At 38.8% G+C, this 25,000-nt stretch overlaps 3 protein-coding genes across 6 annotated transcripts in view; all 3 read right to left on the bottom strand.

Annotated features, from left to right (window-relative positions):
- Nucleotides 1-358: 358 nt before the first annotated feature.
- tpra1 (transmembrane protein, adipocyte asscociated 1) lies at nt 359-15,708 on the bottom strand. The gene is made up of 11 exons (XM_084128863.1): nt 15,535-15,708; nt 14,671-14,848; nt 11,275-11,407; nt 9,832-9,918; nt 7,881-7,953; nt 7,633-7,712; nt 5,238-5,348; nt 5,089-5,149; nt 4,891-4,993; nt 3,490-3,570; nt 359-1,942 (listed from the first exon to the last, which is right to left on the bottom strand). The coding sequence occupies exons 2-11, from the start codon at nt 14,832-14,834 to the stop codon at nt 1,699-1,701; spliced, it is 1,137 nt and encodes a 378-aa protein (XP_083984989.1). The 5' UTR covers nt 14,835-14,848; nt 15,535-15,708; the 3' UTR covers nt 359-1,698.
- Nucleotides 15,709-16,192: 484 nt separating this feature from the next.
- trim107 (tripartite motif containing 107) lies at nt 16,193-20,048 on the bottom strand. 2 transcript variants are annotated; one of them, XM_084128862.1, is made up of 2 exons: nt 20,003-20,048; nt 16,193-18,147 (listed from the first exon to the last, which is right to left on the bottom strand). In XM_084128862.1, exon 2 carries the CDS (start codon nt 18,127-18,129, stop codon nt 16,693-16,695), a length of 1,437 nt encoding a protein of 478 aa, XP_083984988.1. In that variant the 5' UTR covers nt 18,130-18,147; nt 20,003-20,048; the 3' UTR covers nt 16,193-16,692. The 2 variants fall into 2 exon arrangements, with proteins under 2 accessions (XP_083984988.1, XP_083984987.1); XM_084128861.1 differs by lacking the exon at nt 20,003-20,048 and adding an exon at nt 19,726-19,926.
- A 190-nt stretch (nt 20,049-20,238) lies between these two features.
- LOC311092274 (phosphatidate phosphatase LPIN3) overlaps nt 20,239-25,000 on the bottom strand; it is a 28,249-nt gene continuing 23,487 nt past the window's right edge. For all 3 annotated transcript variants that reach the window (XM_084128856.1, XM_084128855.1, XM_084128857.1), the window contains exons 18-20: nt 22,516-22,630; nt 22,329-22,432; nt 20,239-21,467 (exon numbers count right to left, since the gene is read on the bottom strand). In XM_084128856.1, the coding sequence (XP_083984982.1) occupies nt 21,323-21,467; nt 22,329-22,432; nt 22,516-22,630 (364 nt within the window). In that variant the 3' untranslated portion in view covers nt 20,239-21,322. The remainder of the gene's footprint in view (nt 21,468-22,328; nt 22,433-22,515; nt 22,631-25,000) is intronic.

Here is a 25,000-nt window from a genome sequence, read left to right as displayed (position 1 = left end):
ATGAAAGAATTTTCATGAACTACCCTTTTAAATATTATATTAAACAGAAATAAGAAAATTTGAGAAATGAACTTTATTTCACCATTTATTTTTTATTATAATGTAATGTTCCTCAAATAATATTAATAATACGCTTAGATTTTTTTCCTTTCTTTTTGCTTGTTTTTTTTATTCCATTAAATGTATCTTTTATCTATCAAGATTTTCTGTTTTTATTTCGTACGGTAAATTTTATTGACATAATAATTTTGATATCTTTATTTCCTTCACACAGCACTGAGTCGGGATTTGATAGACATCACGTGATGACAGTGTGTGAAGCATTTTCCATTTAATGACATAAGAATGAAGGCACAGATCACAGAATGGTAACTGCTTTATTCATCTGGAATGTCAAAATGTAGAAGAAACGTTATTCGCATCTGATGACGTATGATAGTTCCTGCTTACGAAAAGCACGTCATTTTAAGGTATTTTCCAAAATAAAAGTCCTCGGTCGGTCCTCTGTGAAGCTCAGTATTCAAGTATTTTTGCAGGCCTTCAGTGTTCATCTGATTAAAATACATCTAATGTACTGTTAGAAAGCATTTCAGAAAAGATACAATTATAAAATATCTTTGAGAAATGCTTACTACTAGTAGGCTACAAAATCAGAAGATGAAATAAACAGGCAGAGTGTAAGAGCATATGACAATTTGCATTGATTTTCAGATAATATTAGCAATCTTACAGTGGAATTGCAGTGCAAAAAATTAGTTTGAATCTACTGATGTGCTAAAAAACAAAGCAGAGCATCCAGACACATCTCTAAATGGATAACATTTTTTATCATAAAACATTTTCTCTCCATGCTCAAATCATATTAAAAGAAATAAGCAATAAGAAGCAAGCATTTTACTCATACCAAATTTAATTGAAGATGAATTATAGTGTTTTCCAAAAACGCTGGCGTTTTTTTTTTTTGTGTGTGTGTGTGTGTGTGCACCAAGAAAAAGTTACGCTGCAGTATTTTTATCAAATAAAGCAAAGCGGGTCAAATGCTTTCTCAGTACGGTCCTGTTTTCTCAAGTTTTTCTCCCACATGGAATGATGTTATAATAAATCAGACTTGAGCCTGCTCCTTTTTCACTGTCAGTTAGAAAGAAGGTCAAAGTTCAGGCTCACAATTTAAGCTTTAACTTTTAAGAACTGAGCCCAAATCTAATGACAGGCTAAAACGAAATTCAACGTATCACTAAAATAAATAAAAATCAAAAGAGAACACTATGATATAGCACTGAGAAACAGATGAACGCCCAGCATATAAAGCATATGAACAAAGTCAAGGTAGATTTTAGGCCTTTAAATTACAACATGCACCAAAATGAATGACTTTCAGTGCAAAACACCCCTAATGGTAGAAAAGAAACATCAAAAACTGGCATCAGTAGCACATCTAGCTAATCCAGTCTGAACTCACCTAGAGATAAGATCATAAAGCATTTCTGAAGAAATATATTAGGTTATGCACTTCACAAAGTCCAGTAAACTCGCTTCGAGTACACAGATGTAAAATTAAGAGCACTGTTGTTACACAAGGAATGTTGGATTCATGGAATACATATGTTTAAATAACAGCACTGACTGAGAACCATTTGTAATTCACATGACGCACTGAACCGCAGCAGGTCAAACGTCCCGGAGGTCAGAGGTCAGAGGTCATGCGTTCAGGGCTCTCCAGCGGTCGCTGTCGATGCTGTTGATGCTGTGCGCTCCCCCGAACGGGCCCGACACCACGTCGTCCAGGTACGCGCCGGAGCCGTCGATCTGCGTGCTGGAGTACGAGCCGTGGTCCAGGTCTCTCCGGCTCAGGCCCGAGGACGAGGTGTTGGGCAGGTGCACGTCCGAGTCCTCCGGCTCGTCGATCTGGGACTTGTACGAGAAGAGGATTTTGGGCTCGGAGCTGGAGAGAAATTAGGGAGTTCGTTACACACAGAAGAACAGCCGTCATCTCGTATATCCCTGACACGGGTTCCCTTATATGTATGAGCCGGCTTTTAAAAAGTGCTTGTAAATCGCTCGTTATGCTGCATTAGCACCAGATACTGGATTCAGCCTAGTTGTCAAGTTGTTTTTTTGCTTTTATGAGTGAGTGTGTATGCGTGTGTGCGTGAGTGCCTGGGTGAGTGTGTGTGAATGTGTGTTTGCGTGCGTGAGTGTGTGTGTATGCATGCGTGCGTTTGAGTGTGTGTGCATGAGTGTGAGTGTGTGCGTGATTGTGTGTGTGAGTGCGTGAGTGTGTGACTGCGTGTGTGAGTGTGTATGCATGTGAGTGCGAGCAAGTGTGTATTTGTGTGCGTGCGCATGAGTGTGTGTGTGTGTGTGTGTGAGTGCGTGCCCGGGTGAGTGTGTGTGAATGCATGTTTGCGTGCAAGAGTGTGTGTGCATGAGTGTGAGTGTGTGTGTGAGTGCATGAGTGTGTATTCATGTGAGTGCGTGCGTGAGTGTGTATTTGTGTGAGTGCGTGCGTGAGTGAATGTAAGTGTGTGTGTAAGTTTGTGCGTGTGTGTGTGAGTGAGTGGTGAGTGTGCATGAGTGTGTGTGTGAGTGCGTGTGTATGCGTGCGTGCATGCTTGAGTGTGTGTGCATGAATGTGCGTGTGCATGAGTGCGTGTGCGTGAGTGCGTGCATGATCGTGAGTGTGTGCGTGATTGTGTGTATGAGTGCGTGAGTGTATACATGTGAGTACGTGCAAGTGTGTATTCATGAGTGCATGCGTGAGTTTGTGTGCATTAGTGTGTGTGTGTGTGTGTGAGTGAGTGAGTGTGCATGAGAACGTACGTGTGAGTGCGTGCGTGAGTGTGTGTGTATGTGAGAGAGTGTGTGAGTGTATCCACACATGCACAGGTCCAAGGCCTTTATCTTTGCAAACACACATGTAAATATGAGAACATGATGAACTTGCTCCTGAACACTAAATGTTTCTTATTCTCGATCTCACTCGTTCATTTTCAGTGTCATTTTTGACCAATATAAGCTCAGATCAATGAGCCCACAATCAGTCAGTTTCAAAAATAAATACAAAACCTGTTCTAATTGAAAGAAAACAATTTGACAAAAAGAATGAATCAAATATTTGGTGATATGTCGCATAACGAGAGATTCATACGCTATTTCTGTAGACTGGTCATATTTACCGGGAACACCACAATCACAAAAATCTTGCTCTTTTAAAACAGAAGGTTTGATTTGACACAGAGAAACATTCTCAACTCATAACTTCCCCAGTTCAATGACTGTTTTTGATATATTAAAAAACATAATCCAATGGCATTTTAAGGAAGTTGAAAACCACAGAAGCCGCTTCACCTCATCCATAAATACATCTACAGTTGCTCAGTTCTGCTTTCAGATCTACAGCGCTGTAATATGACAGGAATGAGTCTGTCTAGGGGGCGAATGCACACACAATATCCTGTGACAGAATCAACCGAAGCAGGATCTACATACCCGAAGAAGCCTTTGAGGAACGTCACGTAGATCAGAGGAGCAAAGACGGAAAAGTACAGGAATGTGGTCACGTCCACACAGCTGCAAACACACACACACACACACACACACACACACACACACACACACACACACACACACACACACACACACACACACACAGTCACTATACATCAGACATAATACATCATACAGAGGCTGTTTTCATCAGGAATCACTTCATACCTAGACATACATACATTTTTAGCAATTAGTAAAAGGTAAAACATTATATTATATAAAAAATTATGCTTTTACAGATATTCGGGGTTTAGAGAGACTGAATCTTCAAACGAAGCGTTTCAGACACTGAGAGAAAAGAGCTGATGCTGCAGTGGAGATTATGAGGAAATTAAAGTGTTTTTGACCTTGGATGAATGTAAATCTGTTGAAGGAGACTCAAAAACACAATCAGGAACCTTTAAAAGAGCATAACTGGGGCACTTTAAGGTTAAGGCTTTGTCACTTTCTCAAATCATCAGACAAACCAAAGGCATTCTTAGATTCATATTCATTCCTCAAACTTTTCACTCATTATGCTGATAATATAATATTGACAAAATAATGATTTTATATTAAATTAGAAGAGGCTTCACTCAGATGTATTTTCCAAATCTAGAGAGCAAGACATAGTGGCAAATATATGATATAAAACAGATATAAACATAATTAACTGTTTAAAGTACACTGTGAAATATACATCTTAAAATACCAATCTCTATGTGACGTGGAATATCGCATTAAAAAAATATTGGATGAAACACCAAGTTGCGCATAAACTCTAAAAATGCATAAATAAGACTATAATAATAATTTTTTATTAATTTTTTTAAGAAGAAACTTCCAGAAAATCCCTCGATGTGCAACAATAAACTCATGTGACTTTCCCTCAGGCTGTGATTGGATAACTGGAGTAACCAGTGGACCAATGGCGTCGCAGCGTCTCTAATGTTGGTTTGGTGTTTCTGAAACGCCAGAGTCGAAGTGTGTGATCAGAATGATTTGGTGTAATTCCCTCCAGAAGCGTCTCACACACACGAGTGTGTTCCCGAACACCAGCATCCGAACGCTAGAGAACATGACAGCGTTTACTGTGTTTCGTCTGACGCTCTGAGACACTCGTTTATGATGGAGGGAAAAAGAGAAATTATTATTACTGATAATTTGCACTAATTTCCCAGGAAGAGATGATTTTGTTCTCTTGAACACATGGGAACGCTGCTTATTCGCAAATGTTTTACGCGATATTTCAAGCTAAATTCGCAACTTTGAATGGAAACACAGCTAATGACACTTCTCTGTTAACTGGACTGCTAAAAAGTAAATGGAGAATATGTTTGACAGAAAGACATGAGCTCTCACCACAGGCCTTCGATGATTTCAGCGCAGAGCAGCGCGCTTCCCAAACCCTGGACCAGATTCAACACGGACAGGATCGCAGCGTACACGTAAAACCCCCTCTTAGCTGAGAACGACACACACATTCACATCATCATCCGAACAATCCGCCTTTCCCACACGACAAACACTGAACACACGAGACCAGAGGCCTTTACTCACATGGTAATGAGATTCTCTCTCTGATTGGAGTTTTCGGCAGAATGACTATTAAGGAATAGACCTAAAACAGATTGTAATGCAGAATAACATAAATCAATATATAAATTCGAGATGGATTCAAAAGAAAGGATAAGAACTTAATTAGGTACCAGGAAGAAGAAACAGGAGCTGGCCAACCAGAAGTGCCGCCCGCCGTGGCCGTAGATGTTGAAGTCTTTGGCGGAGAGATGTTTGTCTGGGAAACGAATCTCCAGAGTCCCCTGAGAAAGCCAGAGATGTTGTATTAAAGCAATAACCCACATGATTTACAGTCAATTTACGCAGCTAAACAGAGTCATTTCTGAAGTAACATCCAACTTCTTGTTCCTGATTGTGTTTTTGAGTCTCCTACAACAGGCTTACATTCATCCAAGGTCAAAAACACTTTAATTTCCTCATAATCTCCACTGCAGCATCAGCTCTTTTCTCTCAGTGTCTGAAACGCTTCGATCAAGGATTCAGTCTCTCTAAACTCCGCCTCTCTGAGAGCTGCTCTGCTCTCAGAAACCAAACGCTCATTATCATATCTGAATCTCAGCTCTTGATCACAGTGATGCGAACAGTAACGATGGCGTGGGTTTTACCGTATCAATCTCATCAAAGTGGATTTGCTTTGTCAGCAGAAAACAGCGTCTTCTCGACATGAACAACACAAACCAAACTCTTCCAGTCTCAGAGAAACTACAGTGTTTGAGGGCGGGGCAAAGAGACGCTGATCAGCCAATCAAGAGCAGAGGCTGGAATTATGCGAATTAGGAAGTGAGACTGGAATTACTGACGACTCGTTTCAGTTCAGAATCACTTCTTTCTTTTAGGAGACAAAAACTCTAGGGATGCACCGAGGCATCGGCTGAACATCGGTAACGGGCGATATTTGCCTCGTTAACTGCCATCGGCCATCGGGAAATAAAAATGACATTCGCCGATGTCACATGGGCGTCAGTTTGGTTTGAAATGTGCTGGGGACAGAGACGCATTCGGAAGTGCATTTTCAGAAGTGCTGGGTACAATGACGCATTCATTTTTTTTCTCTCTTTCGCGCAGGTTATGTTTTGAAAGACGATGTCCTGTAGCTCAGGCACGGCCCCACTTTTCAACAGGCCCACCCAAAACTTTCAACAACAAAAAAAAAAAAACTTTGACTATATTCTAATTTTGTCAATAATTATTAAAAAAAAAATCGCCAATAAGCTCATAATTTGTGCTAAAATAGTGTAGTTTTAAAAACCATTTTAAAAAACTGGTTATATTTTGATGTTTCTGCGCAAGTTCAGCAGACAGTGAGGTTCGGGTTTGTTCCGATCAGAGCTCGTGAGCGGAGAGCGCATTTCTGAATATTCCGCTCCGCTCGTTCATTCCGCAGGGTCGCTCGCTCAACCCAGATGTCCTGTTGCCTGGTTCGAAAATATGTGGAATAAGGGCTGCTTCCGACTAAAAGTTTTTTTCTAGTTGACTAGTAGGCTAGTTGTTCATTTAAGTCATTCGTGGACAAATCGCCCCTTTATATTAATTTAATTACTTATATAGCCTACAGGATAATGAGCGTTTACGTAATATAGCCGCACTCAAGCGCACGACCACACGCATAAAGCTTGCCACAAAGAACCGGTAAAAGTAATGATTATGAATGCGTCTAAATGTGTCTAAATACGCTGTGAATGTGAATGTGCATTATACGCTGAGTTTCGGTTCATTTATGAGACGAACTCCAGTTCACTCGCTAGCACCTCCATGTCGTGATTCTGCTATATTTAATTCTTATTTATTAAATCCAGGCAATTGGTTCATGAAACATTGATTAAAATTAAGATATAATTAATTCAAAACGAAATTAAATTTAAAGAAAGGCAGCTGTTCTGTTTGAGGTCTCTGTGAAAGTTTTAAAGCAGTCTTAGTGCCGCTTTCAGAGCGCTCACGTCCGTAACAGAGAACTGACACGTTGTTTTTTCCCTCATAAATGCAAACACGAAAAATAAAATGAATATTATAATGTTTTTTTGTTGGGTCAGACAATGATTACCAAATTTCTCTCTCATATTGCTCCTCATAACCACTGAAAAAGAACTTGTCATAAATAAGGTTATAACTAATGTCAACCAGAAAGTGACATTAAAGGTTGTTTTTGTTTCATAAATTGGTCTGATTGAATTTGTGCTCATTCTAGGATAGTGTGATCAAGAGCCGAAAGACTTGTATGTTTCCGTGGCACAAAAGGAGGAATAAATAACAAAAAGAAAAAACATCGGCATCGGCATCGGCCATCGGCCAAGTTGTTATGTTAAACATCGGTATCGGTATCGGCCCAAAATTTCCCAATCGGTGCATCCCTAAAAAACTCCATTTATCTGCACTTTAATCTTTGAAATTTTGCAGAGCTTTTACATTCACAAACAGCTTTATTACACACTACATGAAAGATCATATCCGAAAAAGCATAATAGGAGCACTTTAAGGATACACGTTCACTAAAGAGTTTTTGGTGCAGTAAATGTCTCTGTAACACACCTGTGTGATGGAGTACGCCAGAGACAGGACCGCAGTGATGGCCAACACACGCTTGATGCTGGACTTACTCTCCAGATGGCCTGAACAAACACAATCATAAAACACGTCACTTTAACAGGAAGTGCAGCACATACAAAAAAAACTTATTTGAATAGGCTCTCACTGCACAATAAGTTACAATACAACAAGTACATTCATAAAACATGGAAATGTTCCAAAAAATACACATGCATAAAGCAGGAACGCACCAAAAGCCAATCCGAGGATGATGACGCTGAGCTCAGTAGCCAATAAAAAGAACCTTGTGATTTCCCAAAGCACCTGTAAACACACAAACATGGATTCACATCACAACTGTGTTCATTACAGCATCATCAAACCAAATCCACACGTCAACATGAAATCCAAACATACTATATTTACTCTCTTTATTCATGTTCCGGGTCTGATTGTGAAAGATTCATCAGTCACAGTATTCTAAAGAAATTCATGTTTGTTTTTATAATCCATCATTATAAATGTAATAACTTTGTGTTTCAACTCAACTTTCTGTCCCTTCAACCACTTGTTATATAAAAAACATATAATTTCACAATCTAATCATTATTACAATTTAAATCAGCTGTTTTCTATGTGAATATACAGTAAAGTGTAATTTATTCCTGTGATCAAAGCTGAATTTATCATCATTACTCCAGTCTTCAGTGTCACATGATCCTTCAGAAATCATTCTAATATGAGGATTTGATGCTCAAGAAACATTTATGATTATTATCAATGTTGAGAACAGTTGCGCTGCTTCATATTTCTGTGGAAACCAACCTTGATACATTTTTTCAGGATTCTTTGATGAATAGAAAGTTCAAAAGAACAGCATTTATTTGAAATTCTTTTGTAACATTATAAAAGTCTTTACTGACACTTTCTATCAATTTAATGTTTCTTGCTGAATAAAAGTATTAATTTCTCACAAGCTGCGTTTCCATTACCCTTCAAATTGCGCAAATTGAAATTGCGAATTGAAAATACGCCCAATGGAAACACGTCAATTTCGCAAAAACTCCCATTTATCGCAAACAAGTTTTTACGCTCACATGAAGTGGTTTTTGTTACGTTACATATACTTACCATAGTAATAACAGTAAATTATGCATAATTACATGCAACTAACCCTCAACCAAACCCTAATCCTACCCTAACCCTATAGTAAGTACAAGTAGTTAATTAATATTACTCAGTACTTAAATATATAATTACACTGTAACAATAGCCGCGTTTCCATTACCCTTCAAATTGCGCAAATTGAATTTGCGAATTGAAAATACGCCCAATGGAAACACGTCAATTTCGCAAAAATTCCCATTTATCAAAAGTTTGGGAGGTTTTTCAGGCAATTCGAAAAAGAAATATTTCGCAAAACTGCAATGGAAACAGTTTTTGCACATTTACAGTCGCCTGACGTAGATTTTTGGACAGAATACGAGAGAGTTCTTTATTAAATTAATAAAAGACAAAAGAATTACAGGAATACTGGATTCTCAACTTCAAATAAATGCCACAATCAAGACAAGTCGAAGCAGATCTGAGGGAGAAACACCCAGAAACCCCTCATACGAGCCGCTCACAAGTATAAAGGGTCTTTCCTTGCCATTATTGATTGGATAACACACATACGTCTCCTTCTATTAATAATAATAGCTAGTGCGGTGGCTGGGATATGTAAACCTACCAACATCCGTCGCCATGATTTTTGGAATGATTATCGCGAGAGGAAAAATGACGTTTTAGTCGCATAACATCAGTTAATGGAAACGCCGTCATTTCGCAATAGTTTTTTGTCGACATTTAGAAAAAAAGAAAGAAAAAAAGGGAAAAAAAGAGAGAAAAAAAAAAAAAAAATTGCAAAAGTTTTGAGCAAGTCTGTAATGGAAACGAGCCTACTTTATAAAGAATCTTTCTGACCCCCAAACTTTTGAATGGTAGTGTGTCAAATACATTAAACCTGTCAAACAGAATGTGATGAAATCACAACAGCATTATCTTAGATAACAGGAACAAATTAAAACATTTCACCCCCAAAACTTCTTTTCATGTCTACAAATTGCTTCTTTAGGTTGTATGCAGTGCCATAAATAATTAAAGATTGATTGAAATCATTATGAAGTCCACATTAAGATGTTTGTGCGTGTGTGTTTGTACCTTGTCTATGAGTGTGGCGGCGCTGGATGCGCTGACGGTCATGGAGACTATTGCACGTGTGATTCCTACAGCCGCCACCACAAACACCTGAACACCACAAGAGAAACACCTGTCACCACACACACAACACTCAACACCACAGCACAGGTGTGGAGAGACAGAACACACACCTTCATCAACTTAAGAGTGCAGCGGGGGAAACTTCTCAACAACACACATGATTTAAAGGGATAATTCACCCAAAAAAAGGAAATTCTGTCATCATTTACTCGCTCTCATGTTGTCTTAAACCTGTATGAGATTCTTTCTTCTGCTGAACACAAAAGAAGATATTTTAAATAATGTTGGTAAAAAAATAAAGAGTTGATGGGAGCCATTGACTTCCATAGTATTCTTTCCCCTACTATGGTGTCCATCAACTGTCTGGTTACTGACATTCTTCTAAATATCTTCTTTTGCGTTCAACAGAAGAAAGAAACTCATACAGGTTTAAGACAACATAAGAGCGAGTAAATCATTGGTTCCCAACCTGGGGTCCGCGGGAGTGGATATGCTTTGAGGTGAATAAAGATGCATAAAATGTTCCACTAATAATTTTATATAAAATAATTTTTTCTAAGTTTTAAAAAAATCATATGCTTACAATGCCGATTTCAATTACAATTTCGTTATTTCAAATGTAGGCGCGTTGCGCGTGGCAAGCGCGCTCATAATGTAAGAGATGCCGGCGCGACCACAACATTGCCCAACATCAACTGGCATTTACTCAGTAAATGATGACAGAATTTTCATTTTTGTGTGAACTGTCCCTTTAAGATTTAGTGCTAGAGGTTTCTAGCCTGGAAATCCAGACCCAAATCTGAAAGATTAATGGTCTGGCGTCGACTAATGAAGCTCGGCCAGCTCGAGGGGCGGCACCAAGCATGCGTTTGAAAATCTCACTGCACGCAACTGGATAACACTACGACCAATCACAGCGAGTTATCGCTTAGCTACCAGCGGAGCTAACTGGTGGATTAGACTCTTGCCGTATCCGGTCGGCAAAACAGCAAAAACGTCCTTCTTGCAAAGGAAGGATTCGAGCGCCGTCTTCTGTTCCTCTTTTAGAGAAAAAGCCAAGTCTAACTCTTTCAGTGTAGCGGCCAAAGCCGTTTCAAACAACTGGTGTTCATCCATAGCCATCTTGCAACGTTTACTAATGACTTCGACGTCACAGCGCTGTCGTCATCTCGCCTCTGGCCCGCCTATATCAGATAACCCGATGTGATTGGTGCAGCTCGGATCGAGGGGCATATTTAATGAGCATCATTACTCGACGCCAGAGTAACTCGCTGAGCAAAATCAACTCGTGCTCTCGCGAGAACTCTGGATGTCCAGGGTCACTCACTCACAGCTCACACTCACACACTGCAGTCTGGGGTCGCGGGATGTTCTGCTGCTTACCAGAATGTAAAACGCCACGAATATGGGGCTGGAGGTCAGGCGGATCTTAGCGCGAGCAGAAGGGAGTTTCCACACCAGGAACACCAGGAACGCCACGTTCGGGATGAGCAGCATCAGATCCCAGTAACGAACCCTGAGGGACAAACAGAGACGAACCGTGACGAGAGACGAACAGAAGCTCGACCGCCGTCAGAGAGTGTGTGTGGAGACAGCGTTCATTAAACATGTTTAGATGAATCAGCACAGAAAACAGCTATTACTGCAATACTAGACCACACACACACACACACACACACACACACACACACACACACACACACACACACACACACACACACACACACACACACACACACACACACACACACACACACTCTCTCTCATTTCCAAACACACACACACACACACACACACACACTCTCTTTCTCTCTCTCTCTCTCTCTCTCTCTCTCTCACACACACTCTCTCTCACACACAAACACACACACTCTCTCTCTCACACACACACACACACACACACACTCTCTCTCTCTCTCTCACACACACACACACACACACAAACTCTCTCACACACACACACAAACTCTCTCTCTCGAACTCTCTCACACACACACACAAACACAGACTCTCTCAAACTCTCTCACACACACACACACACACACACACACACACACACACACACACACACACACACACACACACACACACACACACACACACACACATACACACACACTCTCTCAAACTCTCTCACACACACACACAAACTCACACTCTCTCTCTCACACACACACAAACACACACTCTCTCAAACTCTCTCACACACACACACACAAACACACACTCTCTCTCACACACACACACACACACACACACACTCTCTCTCTCTCACACACACACACACACACAAACTCTCTCTCTCAAACTCTCACACACACACACACACACACACACACTCTCTCTCAAACTCTCTCACACACACACACACACTCTCTCTCAAACTCTCTCACACACACACACACACACACACACACACACAAACACACTCTCTCAAACTCTCTCACACACACACACACACACACAAACACACTCTCTCAAACTCTCTCACACACACACACACAAACACACTCTCTCTCTCTCTCACACACACACACACACACACACAAACACACACTCTCTCAAACTATCTCACACACACACACAAACACACACTCTCTCTCTCTCACACACACACACTCTCTCTCTCTCTCTCTCTCACACACACACACACACACAAACTCTCTCTCTCAAACTCTCTCACACACACACACACACACACACACACACACTCTCTCTCTCTCTCACACACACACACACACAAACTCTATCTCTCAAACTCTCTCTCTCTCACACACACACACTCTCTCTCTCTCTCTCTCTCACACACACACACACACACACACACACAAACTCTCTCTCTCAAACTCTCTCACACACACACACACACACACACACACACACACACACACACACACACTCTCTCTCTCTCACACACACACACACACACAAACTCTATCTCTCAAACTCTCTCTCACTCACACACAAAACACACACACACACACATCAAAAACTGGAATTTCAACTTTGACGCTGTGATGGAAAATACCTAATCACCCGCCGAAACTGAGATCCAGAAAGTCGTTGATTCACAAATAAATTTTAGGTTTCAGAATTCAGACTAATTTTCCTCTTTAACTTCTTTTAACTTCTCTGTATAAATTCATAAAAACAAAAAGATAATGTATAAAAATGTTTATACTAGTTTACATACATGTATTCACAGTTCCTGCGGTCGACAAAGTTTAAATTTAAGCTTTATTTGATGAAGAAATCTCAACTTATACAGACCAAACTTGTATGAAACTCAACTATGTAATGAAAGGCATAATGGAATTATTTGTTTATATAATATTTATGTCCTGTATTATTGCAAAATGTCTAATTCTGAGTATAAACCTGTTTTGAGGCAACTATGGATCAAAAGTTTTTTTTTTTTTTAAAAGAAATTAATACTTTTATTCAGAAAGAATGCATTAAATTGATCAAACGAGACAGTGATGACATTTATAATGTTACAAACGATTCTATTTTAAATAAATGCAGTTCTTTTGAACTTTCTATTCATCAAAGAATCCTGAAAAAATATATATATCACGAAAAAAATCTAAAGCAGCAAAACTGTTGTCAACATTAATAATAATAATAATAATAAGAAGAAATGTCTTTGAACAGAAAATTCAGCTTTGCATCACAGGAATAAATTACATTTTGTGATGTAATTTATTAAATATATTCAGAATATATTTGTTTATATTTATATATATTAAATATACATAAATAAATAATATTTATTTTTTAGAATTACTTAAGTCATGCATTTCATGTCACTTTTTTATAATACAAATATATTCAATATATTCAAACAGAAAACAGATTTGAGATTGAAATAATATTTTAAAAGTTTTTCTTTCGAAAACATTTAATAAATCTTACCGACCCAAATCTTGTGAAAAGTAATGTGTAATACAAAACATGAACATATTATCTAGTCAAAGTTGCATATAAATAAATGCTGTTGATTTTTGTGCACTATATTCACTTTCTCTGCTTTAAAATCAGGAAAAATCAAATGTCTGCTTTAAAAACTCCTCTAAAGTTACTCAGATAAAAAAGGAAATTCCAAACATTAGACCGACTGTTTTTCTTTCTATTTAATTTGCTGATAAGTGATTTTAACAAAGAAGGAGAGGAAGTTATCTTGACCGAAGCACAAAACATCTGGAGTCTCTGAAGAGCCTCTTTAAGACAGTCACACACACACACACACACACACACACACACACACACACACACACACACACACACACACACACACACCCTCAGAGGAAGACAAAACAGTGCCAGCAGAACCAGAAGGGAATTTTAATAAAAATACAGAGGACTGTCCCGTTTGATAGAGCCGTTACTGGCACAGAAACGAAAGCAGAATTGAAAGCTCGTGCTGCAAACGGCCACCGCAACTAAAATCACATTTCACACACTTCACAAGCGTCTCCTGTCAGATCCTACACAAGATCATCTGTATCTGAGAGAAAACTGAGCTCAGAAACTGCATTCTTCAGGCATTCACACATGGCAAAGAGCCCAGATGAGAACTACAGTCAGATTCACCACTTATTTAACATAACTAGGTTAAACACACACACACACACACACTGCTACAACTTCACTCTACTACACAGCAATAGATTAGAAAAAGGAAGTATGCTTATATGCAAATAAGACTACATGATTTCAGACTATTACAGAAATGCAAATGTATCATAACGGCATATACACACTTGCAAATGCATTTACCTGGACTCTCCGATGTCGTCGTACAGGATCTGCAGACACTTGTGTGGTTTGGTGATGTTGATCTCGTGGTCCGGGTTGAACTGGGAGCTGTTCTCCACAGTGGGAAACACACTGGTGTTGCCATAATGGACCAACCTTCTCGCATCAGTCACGGTCTCCAGCATTCTGGACTAAACCTCTGCAAGACACACAACTACTTCAGTTTACACTCGTACTTACACACATACAATACATACATTCATACGCCAAGCATATATTTATATAAGAGTTATTAATGTTAAAATGGACAAGATCAGATTCACAACTATGTCGAAAACACAGAAATTTCACATCAAATAAATTGTAATTCAAACAACAAACAAACCTTTTTAAAGCTAATTTATTTTTTTAAAACAAAAATCACTAAAGCTAAAATAAAAACGGAAAATAAACACTAATTAAAATACACATAAATACTATATAGTGTATAAATAATACCAAAACAACACTGCCCCACTTTAGATAATTCCATGGCTGTTCATCGTTCCTTAAATAGACATTTTATATCAATTTATTTTTAAAAATGTTACATTTCTAAGGGATCAGAATGTTTCGAATGTAACAAAGTTCCTCCGCTGGAATGTGTTTGTGTTTTTAAAGATATATAACGTTACATAACAGTTCACAGTCTAACACAGCACATACTGATCCAAATACAAATGAACTATAATATTTCTGTATGTGTATTACACGAATGTCATGTTTATATTGGAATGTATCATATGACACAATTCTCTCTCACACTCTCACTCACACACACACACACACACACACACACTGCACGGATATATACATCAGCTGATAAACCTCATAAACAAAGCTCACCTTTAAGTGAAGATGATCTCAGATCAGAGGCTGGTGTGTTTCAGCATTAACGTAATCATAGGTTATTAGTTGATGCATAATAACTTTAGTCGGAGTGTCGGTTGTTTGTTGTTTACAGGCGGAACGAAACTGATGCGTCAGTCGCGATTCGTTTGTCAGATAAAAGTCAGCGTGAATGCGTTGTCGTTTCAAAGATGGCCGCCATCTGTACGACACTTCATAATAAAAGACTCACAGAAAACAATACATAGGTTTTGCTTTATTTGATTTAATTTTAGTTTAGTTTATAATATATTGCACTACACATATATTGTTTAATGTGTTGATATTACTTTGATTTGCACTTGTTACATATTGTTTAAATCCTATTAATTAAAGTAAAAACAATTTTCATCGTACATATCTATTGTTTATCAGTACCAATATATATATTTTTGTGGTGACAATAAAGCACACTAAAATTTAACATTTTATATAGCCTAAAAAGACACAGACACAGATCCCCACAGATCCACATATAAGTGACACTTCAAAATAAAAGGCTACCCACCCTTAATAAAAGTCGATGGTCACCATGCAGGCAACACTTCAAAATAAAGGTCAAAATTGCAATAAAATAATCTTTGGGGTTTTAAAAAAAAAGACAATACGCAAATAATTAGAAAAATGTAGTACTACTGTTTATTAAAATGTAGACAGAAAAAAGGTATTAATAAACATATTAGAAGAACAGAAGAAGAATTGTTGTAAATGGCAAGCAAATGTAATGTAGGCTTGTATTAATGTCACATGCTCAAATGGATCACATGAGTCGAGAAACACCAATCTTGGATTAAATTAAACATTGCAAGCAGAATGCATCATGTGACAATTTATGTGCAGCAAGATGCATTCAGTGCATAAGAGGTGAACATTAATGACGTATTGCATCATAACTTCATCAGAAAAGGACAAATATGAATGAAAAAATATTTGCACAAGGTGAAAGTCGTGCAGAAACAAATGGTTTACTCTAATGGCCATTTAAATAATCTCCCAATACACAACTGTAATGCAGTGCACTAAACTTTGTCAATAAGTACCAGTCTGTGGTGATGAGTTTGTAGATTTAAACATGCCATCTGCAATAGCTAGTCCATTGTAAGGCGTATGAAATTGCTAGTTGACTGTTATGTGAGCTTTGGGCTGACCAGACATCATCCTCACGGCCAGATACACCGGGTGCGTAAAGCTCACTGTAAAGGTATGCAGATGAGTTTTATCCCCACTCACGTCACTAACGCTGTGAAACGCTAAAGTGCCAGAGCTGAAGCTGAGATGTATCTCCATTCTCTTCAGAGATGGCGTACGTCTAAGTGGCGTGTCCTTTCCTTTTTCGTACGCCCTCAGAAGGTTATCACAGTACATGAGACACCAGGATCCAGCGCTGCTCTCCAGACCACTACTAGAGCCGGATCGGGGAAGTTCACCGTAGCACACGGCCAGAACCCAAGGACAACCATCGGCTTGAAAGTTCCAAAGATGCTCTCCTTGGACGAAGCTCTGGGAGCTCAAAGCTTGGAAAAAACTGGTAAACCTCTGAGAACTGGTTGGATACGGCTGTTTGGCGACGCTGAAAGACACGGTTTTAAGGTCTTCTGATAGGACCAGATTGGGATGGATGGTGTCGGGGTTGAATGTCACCTCGGATGGGTTGAGAATGACCCGTAAAGCCCTCTGAGCAGATCCAAGTCCAAGACGGAGTTGGTTGTTTTGGTGCTCGATTTTCTCACAGACTTTTTTCAAGTTGCGGGATAATTCCAGATCGCTCGGAAAGTCCCGCAGAGGCTCCACGGTCAAGCTGGAAACTTGGCTCTCGACGTCACCAAAACACGCGTCTTCCGTCTCGCCCATTAACGCGTTGACCCGAAGTTCAGCCGTTCTCAGCTGCTTTTGGAGATCTGATAGCATTTGCACTCTTTTCCCAACAGCGTCTTCCCTGGGCTTCAGTTCAACCTCCAACAGTTTCATTCCAGTCTTTCTGTAGGTCTCCAGGAGCTCTGCCATCTCCTCCATAACGTTGCTCACATCGTTCCTCAGATCAGCATGTGTCGCTTTGACCGCAGCTTCTCTAGCCGTTTCTTTATTGACCAGATCATCTACTAGAGCAAGCTTTTTTTGAAGACTAGTTATAATGGGATTTAATCTAGACCTCCGTCCATTGGCTTCCGTCTCCTCAAGAGAGTTTTCCCCACAATCTGTTGACGTGGACTCATCTGAGTTTGTTCTGTCTTCTGAAGATGGTTCATCATTGGTTATCTTGTCTTCTGCGCTGGGCTGAAGTTCACCAAAAGCACTGTTGGCCTTGTAGTTCTCAACCACTTGTTTCAGTTTGACATTTCTCGGCAGGGACTCTGGGCTGAGATGTTCCTGTCCACATACTGGGCAACAAAGTTCTTGAGCAGATCCAGATGTTTTATCCCTATCAGGTGTTTCAAGGCAAACCAGGCAGAAACTGTGAGCACAAGGAAGAGTGACGGGGTCGAGGAAGAGATGGAGACAGATGGGACAGGTGAGCTCTGGCTCCAAACAGCTCTCTGAATATAAGTCTGCCATTATGATTGTCCCTGGTAACTATGTAATACAGACAAAGAAAATGTATAGTTACATATATGGTCAAATATAAATGTGGCAAATTGTCTCCAAAATAGAAGTACATCTGAAATTCCAGTATCAATTATGAACTTTCTCAATGTATTTTAATTTCATCATGGAATTTTTAAATAAATGTGGAAAAATAAGTTTCCCAAGTTTTTAAAGTGATGGTTCACCTAAAAATGAAAATTCTGTCATTAATTACTTACCTGATGTCGTTCCAATCAAAAACCTGTTGTTCAGAACACAAATGAAGATCTTTTTGATGAAATCTGAGAGCTTTCTGTCCCTCCATTGACAGCTACGCAACTACCACTTTGACGTTTCAAAAAGTTCATAAAGAGATTGTAAAACTAATCCATATGAATTGAGCGGATTAGTCCAAATTTTCTGAAGAGACTCGATCACTTTTTATGATGAACAGATTTAATTTAGGCTTTTATTCACATATAAACATTAATCAGCGAAAATAAACAGAAGCTCAACCGAACCTTCTTGATGCGTGAGAACAAACCTCTTGCAGAAGCTCAAACGTGCTGCGTAACACAAGAATGAACCTCGTTGGTTCTTGTGAAGCTCAAACGTGCAGCGTAACACAAGAATGAACCTCAATGGTTCGTGTGAAGCTCAAATGTGCTGCATAACATGAGAATGAAAAGCCTAAATTCAATCTGTTCATCATATAAAGCGATCGAGTCTCTTTAGAAAAATTTAGGACTAAACCGCTCAGTTGTGGATTAGATTTACGATCTCAATATGAACTTTTTGAATCGTCAAAGTGGTAGTTGCGTAGCTGTCAATGGAGGGACAGAAAGCTCTCAGATTTCATCAAAAAGATCTTTATTTGTGTTCTGAAGATGAACGAATTCGTCTTCCGGGTTTGGAACGACATAGAGTTTTAGACATTGAGATACAGTTTTCTTCTTTTTTTTTTTTTTTTTTGGTGAACTACCACGTTAAGCCTTTATTAGCAGATAAGAATCTCTCTGAATAGCCTACCTCTTTTGTTGAAATCAAATAAACAGCATCCAGCATTTAGCTTACATCCATATCAAGTTAATAAAACGTTAATTCTGAACGCTCTATGAATGTTGAAAATGTCCAGTTTTTTTCCAAATAACGTTTTTATGTTAACATTTTGAGACCAGATAACCAGGAACAAAAGTTCTATTAACGTTTCAGGAAAAACGTTTGTTCGTAACTCTGAAAGAACCTGTTCAGAACGTTAGCCAAAAGTTCTGAGAACGTTAGCTGGGATGTTATTTGTGGTCAGATTGTCAAATGCTAAAATAAAGCGTTTGGACGCAAACTAGCGGCGAGTGTATGAACCTGCAGACGAACCCGCTGACAGACAGTGTGTGTGAACCATGCTCGACTTTGACACCTTCCTCTAACATATAACCACTAACCCACACACTCACTTTCATTTCCTAAATGTTGCTCTGCTGTTTATCGCGTGTAGTATAAAAGTAGAAATCCTTTTACAAAGACGTGGGCGCTTTTAGCTGTTTATGTTCAGCCATTTTCCAACATAGATTAGAAGCGTGCATGTCTTACCTAGAACGCGCACAGAACTCGATGATGCATGTCGAACTGTCACCAGCAACACGATATAATGTTATCTTCTAAATCGAGTCAAACGCCCGTTAACGCCTGCAGTGATGATAATAATCGGTGCAGTTTCGTTTCCCTGCCGTTACCGTCCGTCGCACCGCCTACATCATCGCTCGTGTGTTATGTGTGTGTGTAACCCATTATTGCTCATAAAACAGACAGTGAGTATATCGTCAGGGTTGAAGGAGCGCCTGTGACCTGCATTTACAGCCATACACACCTTTATTTAATCAAACTCTCCTGCAGCTCCGTGTTTACTGAAGCATATTCACTCCACACACACACGAGATAACAGCAAAACACTAACATGATGCAATAGTTTACAGAAGTTGTCCTGTTTTATCACTCAATAAAAACAAAGACGAAAGAGACACATAAGATACTATCCTTCATCTTTTACTGATTTTATTTCTTTCTTTCTTTCTTTTTTTTTCATTTTGAATCACACCAGAAAAATAAAAACTATAACAACCTTTATTAACAAGTAAAAGTTATTTGACAAAAATATTTTTGACGTGGTCGTGGACAAGAACCGGATTAAAATAAGTTTAGGAAACCTAACATAAACAAATATATTTTGGTCAGCCAGTTAGTATCAACACACACACCTATGACACACACACACACACACACACACACACACACACACACACACACACACACACACACACACACACACACAGTATAAATTAAACAAACTTTTGGTTGATGTTTCCCTCTTTATAGCCAGAGTTCAAAGTTTGCATTCATCCCTTGTACAGTTTTTGTCACAGTTCCTGAAATCAGCATGTCAAAGGTGTGTCTCCATGCTGAACTATACCTGAGGATTTAAGGCCTAAGTAAGGGTTACTTTAGAAAACACCACTAACTATATTCCTGAAAGTCCAGACAAGTGAAGTGTCAAGTGTCACTCAGTGTTTTTATTGTTTCAAAGTTCTTTTAAATACAATAAATGGAAAGTCAAATACATATAGATTGTCTTTGCTCAATCTGAATGCTGAAAATAAATAGAAATACAATTTAGTTGTATAAAGTATTTGCTGATAAAACAAACTCATACTCTTTCAGTACCCACTCAAATAAATCAATTGTGTAAAAAAAGGAAGAAGAAAAGTTAAAATATACAAATAAAAAACCCTTGAAACTGACATATAGGCCATTATTTGTCTGAGAAGTTTAAATGAACATATATTCATGAGAATCCCAGCTCAGTGTTATAGTAATAGTGAAGGCACACAGCGGCTTTAACACAGTTCATGCGTTTTCTTTCCATCTGTGGGGTCAAGAGAGGATTTCTGAGGAAGAAGAGCTGCTCAGTGTAGTGTTATAGCATTACGATTGCATAAATCAGGCTGTGTTTGTGTAGACTCGCAGGCTTGTGCGTGTGTGTGTGTGTGTGTGTGTGTACATCTCCAGTTTAAATGCTACAGCAGGTTTCGCTGTAAATGCACAGACACATTCGGCTCAATATAAAGATGAAGTGTTGAGAAAGAGGTATAAGATCGGCACTGAGAGATGATTGGTGTGGAGTTAAAGCAGACTAGATCAGTTCAGCGAGATCCAGCGGAGGCAACGGCTCCCTCCAGAACGAGAAATGGCTGAACTCAGGACAGTCGAAGGATGTGGTCGGATCTTTACAGAAGAAAGGGAAGAAGTGATCCACCATCTCACTGAGATGAGAGTAGCTGAAACACACACACACACACACACACACACACACACACACACACACACACACACACACACACACACACACACACACACAATGCCAGTCAAACAAAATTATATATATTTTTTAATATGTGAATATTATCAATGAAGATTGAAGAATGAAGAAGTGAGTAAATGTGTATCTGTGTGTGTGTGAATACATATTAAAAAGTGTTTTATTAAAAATTTAAAAATACAAAGTTTTCTGTGATGGGTAGGTTTAGGGGTAGTGTGTGTGTGTGTGTGTGTGTGTGTGTGGACATGTGTGATGGGTAGGTTTAGTAGTCGGGCTAGTTAGTGTGTTTGTGTGTGTGTGTGTGTGTGTGTGTGTGTGTGTGTGTGTGATGGGTAGGTTTAGGGTTAGTTTGTGTGTGTGTGAGTGAGTGTGATGGGTAGGTTTAGGTTTAAAGTTAGTTTGTGTGTGTGTGTGTGTGTGTGTGTGTGTGTGTGTGTGTGATGGGTAGGTTTAGGGTTAGGGTTAGTTTTTGTGTGTGTGTGTGAGTGTGATGTTTAGGTTTAAAGTTAGTTTGTGTGTGTGTGTGTGTGTGTGTGTGTGTGATGGGTAGGTTTAGGGTTAGGGTTAGTTTTTGTGTGTGTGTGTGTGTGAGTGTGATGTTTAGGTTTAAAGTTAGTTTGTGTGTGTGTGTGTGTGTGTGTGTGTGTGTGTGTGTGTGTGTGTGTGTGTGTGATGGGTAGGTTTAGGGGTCGGGTTAGTGTAGGTGAATAGAATATACAGTTTGTACAGTATAAAAACTTTACGCCTATGGAATGTCCTCACAAGTACAGCAAAACAAATGTGTGTGTGTGTGTGTGTGTGTGAGTGTGATGTAACTTACGAGGACTTGTTTCCTTTGGTCTTTTCTTGTATGAGTTCTCCTTTGGGGTTGACAGTGAATATGCGAGTTTCAGGCACACCAACCTCCTTATAAGCGTAAGCATCCTAGACACAGACGCGAAATATGGTCAGGCTCTCACATAACTCCGTGGAAATGCACGTGTTTCTAATACTGCAGAAAGCCTCACGTTAGTTCTGTTGCCGAAGGCTGCGTAGAAGGGATGTCTGATGGGGCTGAACAGATCTCTGATGTCAGTGAGACAGGCGATCTTAAACACCTCCGGCTTCTTCTCAATCACCTCTCTGAGAAACACAAAGAATTACAATAAAGGGTTAGTTCACCCAAAAATGAAAATTCGGTCAGTAATTAATCACCCTCAACTCCATAAGACTTCCGTTCATCTTCTGAACACAAATTAAGATATTTTTGATTAAATCTGAGAGCTGGATCACTCCTCCATAGGCTTCTAAGTGATTGAAACTTGCCGGCCCAGAAAAGTTATTAAAGAGATCGTTAATATAGTCCAAGTGACTCCAGTGGCTCAATCTTAAGTTTATCAAACGACGAGAATACTTTTTGTGCGCAAAACCCCCCAAAATAACAACTTTATTCAACTCTTCATTTTCTTCTGTGTTTCTCTGAGTGAGTTCACATAGTGTAACACAGTCCTTCCAGAAAACTCAAGTTTTTTTGTGATTGTTGTGGGCAAAAATCCTTGATTATGCGGCACGTTTTCTTAAAACATGCGATGGAATATGCGGGAACGTGCAAAAATTGCGGTTTGATGAAAAAGAGAAAAAAAATAATTATTCCCCCAACACCCTGTTCTCACTAGGCTATACCTTAATGTAAAGAGTAATTTCTTATTACTTCCTATTATAAGCAAGCATACTACATCACAGAAAGTGCTGGGAATATTTAAGTTCTCATCTTGTTTTATTTCAGACCTTAATAAACACATGGCTCAAACTTACCAAACATTGATGAGTCAAACAAGTTCTGTAGCTTTACAAAAGGAATATGCTACAACTTCTGTAAAAATGAATAAATGAAATATAAAAAAAGTAAAATGTGTTTCCTGTTTTACAGAGGTAGCTATACAAAACAGACATCTTCTGTTAAAATAAGTGCTTCCAATGCAATCTCTTACTGTAACGTAAATTTACATACTACTAATATACTTACAACTGTAATAACGTCACTTCATAAAGTTCCCATGGCAACAGGGGGAAATGGCTGCTCTTGTGTGAAGTAAATGCAACATTTTTCAACTTTCTGCTAAGATATATGACTTTTTTGCAACGAAAATGCAGGGATTATGAAATCATGCAAACCCCGCATATTTTGCACGTGGAAATCTGCAATTTATGCGGCGTATTTGGAAAAAATATGGCCCCCGCATAAATATGCGGACTTTGGCTGATTATGCATTGAATTATGCGATAGCATAATCGCGTTTTTCTGGAGGGACTGGTAACAGCGCAGCGCTTCTGGGTTGTACGTCAGAACGGAGGCTCACTATTGGCCAGTATCACACGCATCACACACATGACCAGCGTCAACCAATAGTGAGCCTCCATTCATGAAAATGAAGAGTTCAATAAAGTTGTTATTTTGGGGGGTTTTGCGCACAAAAAGTATTCTCGTCACTTGATAAACTTAAGGTTGAGCCACTGGAGTCACTTGGACTATATTAACGATGTCTTTACTAACTTTCGGGGCCGGCAAGTTTCAATTACTTAGAAGCCAATGGAGCAGGGAGCCAGCTCTCAGATTTAATAAAAAATATCTTAATTTGTGTTCAGAAGATGAACGGAAGTCTTATGGGGTTGGAACAACATGAGAGAGAGTAATTACTGACAGAGTTTTAATTTTTGGGTGAACTAACCCTTTAACAGTAGTTTCAGCTTTAGTAGCATCTGTGCAGTGATCAGTAAAGTGGACTGTAAGGGTCTGGCTACATTAGACTACAATAAAGTCACCATGAAATCATTTATGAAATATTGCAGTATTTGGGTCATTCCAGAATTGCGGGTACATTTCAAGTATAGAAAGAAAACAAAAATATATAATTTTCTTTTTCTGTTAAACCTTTTTTTTTTCATAGAAGGCACTTTAAATTCAACATTTTAAATATTTGCTGATCTTAAACTTGTAAAATTTAAAATATCAATGCTGAACATCAATTTACTAACTGAACATCAATGTAAAAATCTGTCAACTCTGTTACAGACAAAATGGGTTGATTTATATGGGTTGATAACAGAGTTGACGACAACAGAGTTGACATTTTCCACCATTTTGTGCTTTATCTCAAAATGCTAACCTCAAACCAGATACCACATGGCATGTCTAAAATCATAATTTTATGGGTTTTCACCATATTATCGTTTTTTAAAAAGTGAATGAGAGATTCACTGCAATATCACAATAATAGATTTGACAAATAATGAATCTACTATTGGTATATACTAAACATTTTGTACAAATGAATGAGAGAAGAATAATGAAATACTTCACGCTTTCCAGAGTTTCCCACCAGAGGAAGTGACATCCCTTGGTGCAAGTCACATGCTTTTTCTACAAATGCTTTGCAGTTTTTTTTAATTTTTTTATAACAGAGGTAACAGAGTTGACCAGAATGTAGGGACAGACACAAAATATAATTATTT

Source organism: Abramis brama (assembly GCF_963993115.1).
Source record: "Abramis brama genome assembly, chromosome: 11".
In the NCBI taxonomy this organism is placed as follows: Eukaryota; Metazoa; Chordata; class Actinopteri; order Cypriniformes; family Leuciscidae; genus Abramis; species Abramis brama.
The sequence above is the reverse complement of the archived record's forward strand: the minus strand, read 5'-3'. Positions and strand labels throughout refer to the sequence as shown.